At 40.7% G+C, this 12,167-nt stretch overlaps 1 protein-coding gene across 2 annotated transcripts in view; it reads left to right on the forward strand.

Annotated features, from left to right (window-relative positions):
• The window catches only part of LOC102784913 (activin receptor type-2A), an 81,966-nt gene that overhangs the window by 24,870 nt on the left and 44,929 nt on the right, over positions 1-12,167 (forward strand). For both annotated transcript variants that reach the window (XM_006792846.3, XM_006792847.3), the window contains exon 2: positions 10,184-10,391. In XM_006792846.3, coding sequence (XP_006792909.1) covers positions 10,184-10,391 — 208 coding nt within the window. The remainder of the gene's footprint in view (positions 1-10,183; positions 10,392-12,167) is intronic.

Here is a 12,167-nt window from a genome sequence, read left to right on the forward strand (position 1 = left end):
TCTCAATGCGGACTACAGATGATCAGTAATCTCCTCAAGTCGCGGCGTCTCTGCCAAGTTTGACATCTTTTCCATCCTCTTATTACGCTCTCTCTGTTTGCAGGGTTCTTTGCAGGAATATTTGCATCCTTAGTTTATTTCTCGCCAGTTTTATAGTTCTTTAATAACAGGGAGCTTAATTGCTGTGGGGATGGGATAAAATTTTGGAATAACCACTAGCAGCCAGCTGTAGCGAGGGGTGAGGAGAATAGCCCCCAGTGAATTGAGAAGTAGGTCGAGGTGTTTAGACATTTTACTGAAATGTCCGCTGCTAAAGTAGGTCACGGTTAACCTTGATAAATCTCTCGTACGGATGGAAGCGCCCGAGTAAAATCCACTGTGGTCACTTGTGCTCACAAAAAGAGAGGAGAGTGTGAAAGTAGGAAGGAAGTAGTGTTGTTTTTGTTTTCCTTTTTTTTGATGGGGATGACCAATTAAACGTCACAAAAAGTGTTCCAAGGATGAGCTGATGCATGGACTCCATATGAAGTGTAAATGGATGCTTTTCTTTTCCTGTTTACCCCGCCGTGAGCTTACCTTCCAGCATAACCTCCCTGACAACCATTACTATCAATTAGCCAGGCATGTTGATTAAGGCTAAATAGCACACCGCTGCTTTTAGCTGCTTAATTTTCCCTCCTCCGTTCATTACTTTGCTTTTACTCTTTTTGTTTCCTGTGTTTTGGTTCATTTATCTCGACACCTTGACACTTTCATTTACTTCGTAATGAATTAAATATACGTTACCAGCGTCATCGCAAAGAAAGCAGCCTTGCATTAAGAGCGTCTGTAGTCCGACCGACCTCATCACGGGTAAACAAAGTGAGCCCGTGCCGCTTGTGTTTGACATTTCCACACGTGAGATATCTTTGAGGACGGCATCTCTTTATTGCCAGCATGTGTGTTTGTGGGTGGAAGCCCTATTATTGTATGTCCTTGCACAATCGCTCGGTGACATTATCCACTTTAGTGAACTCTGAGCTGCAACTTAGTCAGAAGATTGATTTCTCTGCTTTATATCCTTCACATCCGCCATGCTACCCGGCAGCTCTCTTGGCCACCTTTGGCGCACAGCGCTATAGGCAGCCGGCCTGTACTGTCACCTCATTTCAGAGGAGTGATTGATTTGAGCTCTTAACGGCTGTATTTACAACTCAGCGCTGTATTTGCAGTTCACATAGCTCGCAGCTCTTTGAGGCACACTGTAATACCTGAATGAAGCTGTTGACGTGTTTCATGGGAGCTAACATCTTAAGAAATAATTCATTTAAATCAGATACGCCATGACCCCTCAGAATCAGATGAGTTCCTTTTTTGTTTTTAGACTAATTACTGTAGTATATTTAATGAAGTCATGCAAATTTTGCCTCTATACTAAGAATACTTTCTGGGTTACAGGCCTTTGAAGTACATACAGTTGAGTTGAAATTTGGTCCCTGTTAAATTTGAGCATTTTGAGCCCTCGTAACTTCATAGACACACAAATCAACTTTAAACTCATTCCAAGTTTGAGCAGCAGTATCAAAGGTTTAGTACTTTCTGCGAGTTTAATCTTGGTGATGTGGAAAAACAGAAGCACCCATTGGCACCACGGACATGTGATCTGATCATTCACTCGAGAAAACCAAAAGTATATTTTTGGATTAACTAAAAAAAGTCACCATGTGGGATAGGTGGCTGCTCAAAATCAGCTGTACTATCTGAAAGGTCTCCATGTTTTGTTTTTGTTGTTTTTTTACCTACATTGACACCAGGCTCATCATCTGGCTGGAAACAAAAGGAAAAAAAAAACACTGTAAGAAATCATGAGGTGAGGTGCTGATGTAGGTGCAGCACCCCAGTTTCAATACATAAGTTTTTAACACCTCTACATCATCATTGATATTTTTTTTTAAACCCTAACCCTTTTATTTGCTTTTGTTTAAGAAAAACTGTCAGCAATAAGTTGCGTAAAAATACCAGATATAGCAAAAATATTACAAATGAAAACTCATATATGCAAATTGATATGTAATTTCTTTTCTTTTTTTAAATTTGTCAAAGGTTAACTAAAACCTAAAAATTAAAAAAAAAAAATCTGGCGTGGTTCAGGCTTCACGGTGGAAATTTCACCTCATTGTCCTTGGGGACAATGGGGTGAAAAAGATTCACACTATGAAGGGAAAAGCTGGCATGACTACATATAACAAATCTTGAGTGTCCCTTTTTAAAAAATAAATAACAAAATCAAAAATAATGCTTTAAAATATATGAACAAAGTGTAATATTGATCATAATTAAAGCACTCAGATGCTGCCAGTAAACTTTCAATAAAGCCCTGTCCACATATAAGGCTATTTAAAATTACATTTGGAGCTCGGTTGCTTGGGTTACAGGAAGACCCTAACATATTGACCATCCCTATCAGTCAGCAGTATCCTTGGATCTCATTGGTATCCATTTAAGTAGCTCACCTCAAAAATGAGAGAAGTTGAACTCGAGATTTGCCCTTGTTGTGTCACTTGAAGACGCACAATATTGCCGTTTTTCTACCAATGCATTGTTAGCACAGTTCCAGTGTTATCCCCACTGGTTTAACCCTTTAAAACCGGTCAGAGCGGGCACGCTCTGTTTTGCATAACTATTTTTAAATCCCGGTAGCTCTGCAACCACGTGAGCTAGCGCAATAATTTTTTTTGCATATGAAACCTGAGGAGTTGTACTTACATCTTATGCCATCAGCTTGTCCTCGGTCACAGTTTCCTTCCACATATAGCTTTGCAAAAACTGCATAAAAAGCGCTTGCAGCAACAAAAACATAATATTCCAGAAACACGCTTTGCCAATCCGATCAGCTGTTTGTAACACTTCCTACGTCCATCAGCGTGAACTATCGCATGTCCGCCATGACCTGCCCAAAACCGGAAGTGACGTCATTTTTGCGGAAATGTAGTTTTTTACCGTCCGGGCCTCAATGAGCCTATACTGGTGTTTTTAAAAGTTATGTTTGACTTTATGACTTTCTGTGTCGTTTCTGGGATGCTTAGGACTCATATTGCACTGCTGGAAATAGTTTATTTTGATGCATATGCTGCTTTTTTGCAAATTTGCACTATAATATTTATTTTCGTTTTTCCTGCAGTATATAAAAATTGGTGTATTTCAAAAATAAAACTATGAAGACACTCAAAATAAATTTCCTGTGGTGGGAAACTATTTTGTGCAACTTTTTTGTATTTACAGTTTTGAGGGATAAGCCTCTTAAATTTCCCTAACTAGAAATATATGTTAAAAAAACAAAAACGATTTTCTATTTTTTTGTAGTTTATTGCACTTTTTTGCAATTTATGTAATCACTATGCACTTAATTCAGACATATTATTAAAATCTAGGCTGTAATGGTTGTATTGATGTATAGCAACTTGAAATTCTCCCAAAAATGGCACTACAGCATGTAAAAATATAATATAAGCTCTGGCGGACTTGGTTCTATGGTAGGTCTTAAAGGGTTAAGAACCACTTGCTGCATGGTGTTCCCAGTGGCCACCTTATAGATGAAAGTGCTCCAGTTTGAAACCGGACGCCCCAGTGCTGATCCCAAGCCCAGGAGCTTCCATAGTGAGTAAAAGTGTTCTATGACCACTTTTACCTTAGTTTTTGTGTTTATCCACTTGAACGGTCCCCGCTAACATACTGTCGCTGATGGAAAACAACAAAGCCCTCTTGGTGGAGCTTAAGCTCTACCAAGAGTTTTTGTTCCAGCACGTCAACACAAATAGACTGCTGACACTTTGGCTTTAGATACCGAACCTAGCGTAGTGTAGCAGATGTTACACCCTTATTATGCACTCTAAGCCCTTAAGGTTCGATATTCAGATTGACAGTGTAAAGAATAGATGGCAAGCACCACAGATTTGGTCAAAAAACAGTTGGTCTCACAGCTGGAGCAACATCATTATCATTTTAGCCATTTTCGAAAAAGATAAAGTCAAAACATGAGTTGTTTAAGCTTCTCTTTGCCATAAACGGCAAGATAGCGGATAGATTGGTGTTTGGTCTCACAAATCAACCTTATCTCAAACTTGTGAGCCATATTTTTTTTACTCTTCTGGGCTTTATTTATCCAACTGGAGTGCACAAGTATGCAACAATGTTTGCTCTGTGCTGAATGCTTGTTTTATTAAGACTTCCTTGTAATGAAGTTGCTTATCAGGCCGCCTGCACTCACTGGAAACCATACCATGCTTGATAGAAACGGCATTTTCCAAGCACCGCGACGTGACGTCCACGGGGGATCAGCGCTAGCACAGCTAATGCAGTCGCACCAGAAGTGGCTAATGAGCTAACCTTCCGCTTTACCTCGGCGTACCTCTCCATCATTAGCGCCTTCAGCTCCCACGAGAGGCCAGTGAGGGGAGCGGTGCATTCATCCCCATCTAGGAAGCAGAGAAATAATAGAAAGCAGGCGCCATACAGTGAACACTTAAACTGCTAAAGGGCTGATTGGAGTGGATAAGTGTAGCAAAACACCACCAGGGATTTTGCCACTCGTATTTAGACGCATGCGTAACATAGGTTATTCGAGGATAGGATCTTTCAGGGAAAGCATCAACTCGCCTTCCTTATCTGTCACTGCCTTCAGGGAATCCGCGCTTTGGAAAATCTGGTCTTCCCACCTTTATTTATTTATTTTTTTGGTTGGTTTTTGGTTCATCATTCTTCGCCGGTCAAAGAAAACAAATTTCCTTTCCTTTTTTTTTCTTTTCCCCTCAACCTCCAGATGTGGCTTGGAACCCAACTGCAACCAAACAACAACCTAAAGGCATGATGGGATGTCTGAAGGGAGTTTTTCTTTTGCTGTGTTTTATGCAAATGTATAATGGCTGTGACAGGAAAACCAGGCTTTTCAACAACTCTTTGTCACGTATAATCCCCACTGCAGATGTGAATGTTTTGCTGAAGGGTGTCTTGGCAGGAGTTTGTGTTTTCAGGGGGAAGAAAAAAAAAGTTGTTAATTTGGCCAGCTCAAGCATCGACATTTACCACTCTTGTTTACCTTAATTTGGCACGATCGCTGCAGTCGAGTAGGTTTTTTTTTTATTATCTTGAAAAGGAGTGAAATGCACACAGATACAAACCTAGAAAGTTTTAAATGTGTTTATTTGTGGGAGGAGTTGGAGGGTTGGGAGGGAAAATGAAGACCACATAAACCACACGTCAGATGAGGTAATCTTCCCCGTGGCGTTATTTCTGCTATAATGCACGTTAGGGCAAATTCCTTTTCCCCCCTGTACAGTCACATATCCGTGACTTTATTCCACTGTACTTTTTTTCCTTTGCATCATTACACATTAGCATAGTGCATACTTATTTTTCCTGTGCTTGTGGGGTTTTTTTGGGTTTTTTTTTTTTTTGGGGGGGGGGGGGGGGGGTTAAGGCTGAAAGGCAGTACGCAGTGTACATCTTGGCATTTTCTCTGAATGTTCTGTTTTTTGTCAAAGCAACCTTTGAGAACAAACTGAGGTCAGGATACAGTAAAAGAGCTGCAGCAGTTCGCAGGAAACTAAATTCTGATGTTTGTGTTAATTGCTGTTGGAAGCAGCCACCAGACTCCATTGACAAAAACAGCAATTTTACTCCTAAAGACACATTTACAATAACGACTGTTTCTTTGGGTAAGCTGGGATAGTTTGGTTTCTTTGAAGTCGTTTTGTACAGAAACGCCTGTGGTTCATTGGTTGAAAGTAAAAAAAATAAATAAATTTTAAGAAATCGCCCTGAGTTCAGGTGTGTGCTGTTTTTAGGCCATTTTCTCAGTTTTACTTTTCCACGGGGAGCTGAAGCCATTTTATTGCTCTCTGGGCTATACTAACAAAAGTAGTAATTTTACTATTAAGAACACAGGAGTCGATGGTCTACCGCTGCCTGTTTTCCTTGCACCATGGAATGATTAGAACAGTTTTAAAAGCCTAATTTGAAAGTGAACCCAACGCTAAATGAATAGTGGTGGACAGGCAACCATAGGCAAAATAAAAAAGGATATAGTTCTTTGTTATACTAACTGTCTGGTGCCGGAGGAACGGCACTGGACAACAAAGTTGACTTCACATGCACTGTCCCAAGCCATTTCTCCCAGTTGTGCAGCTTTTGCACCATCACGGCAAGGCCGAAGACATAACTGTACCATCATGTCATCGAATCAGAGACTCACAGATAGATGTTGCAACAATTTAAAAACATTGTTATTGTTGTTACAGTAGTCATCTACCAATCAGCAGACTTGTGTTTAGATTTCCATGTATGTCAAAGTATCCTTAAGCAAGATACTGGCCCTCGAGTTGCCTGGGATGCATCTGTCAGAGTGTGAGTGTGTGAATGTTAGGTTAAAATATAGGTTCTTGTATAAATGAGTGTGTGAATGGATGAATGAGGAGTGGAGTGGGGGCCATAAATGGAAACAATAGCCCACTCTACAGAATAAATGCCTTATGTAACACAACATCAAACTAACATCCTCTAAGTCATGGAAACGTATTGATGTATCTTAAAGTCATTTATTGTTGGACTGTGCAGCTGGAGAATTGCTTTATATAATCCAACACCAACTTACACTGTATTGCCAAAAGTATTCACTCATCCATCCACATCAGTAGCTCCCAGAAGCTCAATGAATTGCAGCGTGGTACCGTGATAGGATACCACATGTGAAAAAAGTCCAGCCATGAAATTTCTTCATTACTAGATGTTCCACAGGCCACTATTAGTGCTATAACAACAACAATACTATAACAAAGCCTACCTAAAATCACAGAGTGGGGTCAGCAGGTGTTCTGGTCGCCAACTCGATCACTGCAGATCTCCAAATTCATGCAGCCTTCAGATTAGCTTAGAACTGGTGCGTAGAGAGTTTCGTGGAATGTGTTTTCATGGCAGGTGCAGGTGCAGCCTTACATCACCAAGCACAGCGCAACGCATCGGATGCAGTGGTGTAAAGCATGCTGCCACTGGACTGTAGAGCAGTGGAGACACATTCTCTGGAGTGATCAATCACACTTCTCCATCCGACATTCCAATGGACGGGTTCAGGTTTGGCAGTTGCCAGGGGAACGGTACTAAACGATATTGACTGCTTTGTGCAAAGTGTAAAGTTTGTTGGAGGGGGATTGTGGTGTGGGGTTGTTTTTCAGCAGTTGGGCTCGGCCTCTTAGTTTCAGTGAAAGCAACTCATGCACTAATGCTTCAGCATACCAAGACATTTTAGACAATTTTATGCTCCCAACTTTGTGGTGCACAAAGCAAGGTCCATAAAGACATGGATGAGCGAGTTTGGTGTCGAAGAACTTGACTGGCCTGCACAGAGTCCTGACCTCAACCAGGTAGAACACCTTTGAGATGAATTAGAGTGGAGACTGTGAGCCAGGACTTCTCACCCAACAATGTCTGACCTCACAAATGCGCTTCTGGAAGAACGGTCAAAGATTCTCATAAGCACCCTCCTAAACCTCGTCTTTGTGGAAAGCCTTCCCAAAAAGAATTGAATTGTACTTCTATGTAACTCATGGACATGCATTAAAATTGCTTGCCGTAAAAGTTGCTGGTAACATTAGCTACCATATAGAAAAATACAGTTGTTTAGTTTTTTTTTTTGAGAACCAATTATTTCAGCTTTGCTCATTCAGCAGCCCCAACTATTTATCTCCTCTCACTCCCTCTTTACTTGAGCCATTTCCTCTCAATCACCCAGACAGCACTTCACAGTTGCACCTGTTGCTGTGAAATAGTTTGGGGCTTCATGGGAAATGGATTTGACGAGAGAGAAAATGCTGTCGGTGCTGCTAAGAGGCAGCGTGACCTCGCCTGCCAGTAAAGTAGCCATTCTCCTCTCACTTCCATCTGCAGCTGTTAATGTCGTTGAAAAGAGACCTGCGACGCTTCTGGGGGACCCGGCTGGCATTAACTGGCTTTACTTAAGCAGCCATTTTATTGAAAAATACATGATATTTCTAAAGTTAACCTCAAGCTAAGCTCTAATTTCTGAAAGCTACTGTGACTGCAGACACGGTCAGGACTCTTCTCCTTTGCGACGTGATTTCACTGGCAGAGGAGAGCGGATAATGATCCCATAAATTGGAACATTATTTTCTATTTGTCCTCTTTTTTCTTAAATTACAGTGTGCTTTTGAGACATTAAAAGCAGCAATAAACAAAAGGCAATTAGGTCAAGAGCGCAAATCCTGCAAGGGTGGAACAATTTAACAAAAACAAAAAACAGACAATTAAGAGTGAATTAAACAGGTATAAAGAGATAAATAACAAATCCTGTTTGTTAAAAAATGTCCAGCTAACAGCCTCTACTTTAGTGGCTTTTCTCACTCTTCATCCGAAAGGCCACAAATCTTACTAATTGCACATTTAGCAGCAACAAAAAAGAAGCCACATATCATTTGTATATCTGCTGAATGTTGACTCCAGAGTTGGATACCAGTGCCTCATTTTAATAGCTTTAATTGACTTATATAAACAGACTGAGGTAGCTCAGAGCCTTTTGACAGCGCACACCATTTCCATGTTTTTGAAATTGTATTTATCTGTTGTATTGTGGTCTGACAAAGATTTTCATCAATATGAATCCTATATATAAAAGCTTACAAGATTACCAATTGATTGAGGCAACACTGATTGCCTCAAGGTGCTTTACATTTTAAGGTGGAGACCCTCCAATAACACAGAGAAAACCCCAACAATCAGATGACCCCCCTTGAACAAGCACCTGGCAACAGTGGGAATGAAAAACTCCTTTTTAACAGGAAGAAACCATCAGCAAAACCAGGCTCAGGGAGGGGCAGCTATCTGCCACGACTGGCTGGGGATGAGGAGGGGGACAGGACAAAGACACACTGTGGAAGAGAGCTAAAGCTTAATAATGACTAATGATTAAATGCAGAGTGGTGTATAAGCGCACACATACAACCTGATTAATAGACTTGCGAATGTTGTACCATGGAAACCTGGCTTTGTACAATCAGCGTCAAGTACTGTAGTACAAAGCAGCAGTATAGAGGGCTTGACACCCCTAATTTCTTTATATTTTGCTAGGAAAATACGAAATGGGTGCAAGCACATATGCAAAGATACAGGGAAACAGAGCATATAAGGCATATACACCTCAGCAAATATATTTGCAATCAGTGGCCATTGGGTAACTCTAGCAAAGATTTTTGTTTTTTTGCTACATCTCGACAGCAAATAGCAGAAAGCTGGCTGTGGAAGGTAGAATTCAACAGAAATGCGTAAAACAAAAAGGAGATTTAGCATAAAGGAGCTCAGAAACTCTTTCAGTTTCATTTCATGGCTTAAAAACTGGATTTAGAGGACTAAGAGTCAAAATTTCTTTATTTCACTTTGTAGCAGCACAAACCAAATAATGTGGGAAGTAATCTTTGTTTCCTGTGTGTCTGGGCTGTTTAGCTTGCAGCGCCAGGAAGCAGGCAAACAGCGGCTGACTATCCTCAGACTTGTCAGCAGTCTAAACTGGACTAAGTCTCTGACAGGTGATGAGAGGCAGCGGCAGCAATGCTAAACTGACAAGCTGTCACGCAGTTATTTCCCTGGATATCAGTTTGCTGCCTGCAGGCTTCATCTGCAGGAAATCAGAGTCCCTTTTATTTTGGCGGGGAGAGAAGTCGATCGTCCCTGCTCTGCTTTTGTTTGTGGACAGGAACTTTTGTTTTTTTGTTCCTCCAGTAACTGCCTTTTTTATTTTTATTTTTTTAAAGCTTTTATTTTTCATTGGTGTATTGATTCTGAGGCATTCTGGGAGTCCACATAGAAAAGTACCAGAGAAGTGAATTTTTATTATTGAGAAATGTTTTATGACTTCACTTCATTTTATATGTGGAGGCTGTAAAGAAATGTCCTTCCACCAGTTATTGATACACAGCTAAATTATCTTCTTTGTTGGTGACAAGGAAGGAGAGCAACTCTTACACCTCGCAGCCACAGCGGTTGTAAATTTCCTCATTCAAAGGCTTCTTTCATGAGTGTTTGAGACTTCACCTGACAACATGTTTGATAGAGTAATTTATCTTCCCCTGCAAGAGTCAACAATGCTCTCCTTCAAATTAAAATGAAAGAAATTAAAGAATAACCTCTTTGTCCTCTCCAGGCGCCATCCTGGGACGCTCAGAGACGCAGGAGTGCGCCTACTACAACTCCAGCTGGGAGAAGGAGCGGACTAACCGCAGCGGCATCGAACCCTGCTATGGCGAGAAAGACAAGAGGCGGCACTGTTTCGCCACATGGAAAAATGTCTCCGGGACCGTGGAGATTGTCAAGCAGGGATGCTGGTTGGATGATGTCAACTGCTACGACAGGTAAGCAGGAAACATTTACGGGGGGGGGGGGGGTTAAAAAAGCATTTTAAAGATATGCTGAACAAATACATGAGTTTTACTGCTTTTGTGTGGTCAGCTGTGTGTTAAACTGCCATTTATTGTGGCTGGACGTGGCTTTAGTTGAAAGGTTGAACATCAAACAACCAATCAACCTTCAGTCATCATCCAACCTGCCAATTATTCTCTCTCCCTATCCACCCACCAACCAATCGACAACACTACCTACCTAACTACCCAACCAGCTAGCCACCCAATCATTGACTCTATCAGTCAAACAAATTACCCTCCTACCAGGCAATCGACCAGACCCCCTACCCACCAACCCACTCTGCATACCAACCAATTATTCCAATAGTTACCTGCCCACTGCCACCCTGGCTTCCTACCTATCAACTAACCACCACATGTAATTACCACTACACCTGTCTATCCGCCCACTTACCTTCTTACATTGCTACCTATCTATCTTTTCAACCATCACACCTGCCTACCCACCAAATCAACCTATCTATGACACTTGTGTATCCACCTGCCTCCCTCCTTTGTTTCCTTATTATTTTGGTTATTATTTTAATATTCATTGCTCTTAACTCCAGCTTCCGGTTTGCCTGCCTAATATCTGTCTAACATGAGAAATTAAAGAGGGGGGAAAAAGTAAAATTTCGGGGTTGTTTTATCTGATAAAATTGAAGTAGGTCACATGACTTTGGTTTAATATTGAGGAAAAAAAACAACAATCTAACTTCCCATTTTGGTTTCAGATAACAGTCTGGCTGAAGTAACAGTTTTCTAGGTTTCCAGTGCAAAAAGGAAACAAAAATATTATTTTTATTTATTTATATTATAATTTTTCTTTGATTACCACATGCATAACATGTTACTGGGAAAGCGGAGTGTGTCTTAGTAGGTACTGTGGACTAAATGACCTGCTATAGTCATAGTATAAGCACACAGCAAGAATCATTGATGGGCATGTAGGGCAAATTAGGATTATTTTGAACTGCAAATCATGCATAGCTACTCTAATAGGGTCCAAGAATAAAAATATGGATGTTAGCAGAATAGTCCCACTTTAAGATTTACATTGTTCAAACAGTGCAGTGGTTTCCTAATAACCTTCCCTCGCCTGTCTAAAATTTAAATAAAATACAGGACACTGTATAAAAAACACTGAGTATATACAATAAAGTGGCTTTATAAATAGCAAGCAGAATAGCTCATGAAGTCCAGTTAAAGTAAATAAACTGTAGTTTGATTACATTTCTGTGTATTTACATTTGGGTTTTCGCATCCAGTAGACTCCCTTTAACCTTAAAAAAACATAAGAAATCTCAGCTGATGATTTTAAGGGAACTTTCTGCTGTCACTAGAAGGTTGCATGGTATAAAATAGTAGTTAAATACCCATCAGTAAGTAACAGAATACGGGAAATATCAAACTTTAACCAGACATGCGTGCGCTCTAAGAGGGCGAGCTTTTAATCGTGGCAGGGGTTGTTACTGAGAAGCTGCCCATTAATTTCTGCACTGCCTCTGAATCAGGACAAAAGCAGCAGCCTCAACTCTAAATACATTTAAAATCACCTTGAGCATAATTTGTGTCCCTGTGTGAGATTCCACATCCAAATGGCTGCATTTTAATTACCACGCGCGAGGGAGCCTGAACCACAGCGTGAATTATGCGTCCACATCCAGGACGGTAAACAGATGATGATGATAATAAGAGATTATTATAGTTTGTCCCAGAGTAAAGCAT

The sequence above is a fragment of the Neolamprologus brichardi genome, chromosome 23, assembly GCF_056152115.1.
Source record: "Neolamprologus brichardi isolate AB-2024 chromosome 23, ASM5615211v1, whole genome shotgun sequence".
NCBI lineage: Eukaryota > Metazoa > Chordata > Actinopteri > Cichliformes > Cichlidae > Neolamprologus > Neolamprologus brichardi.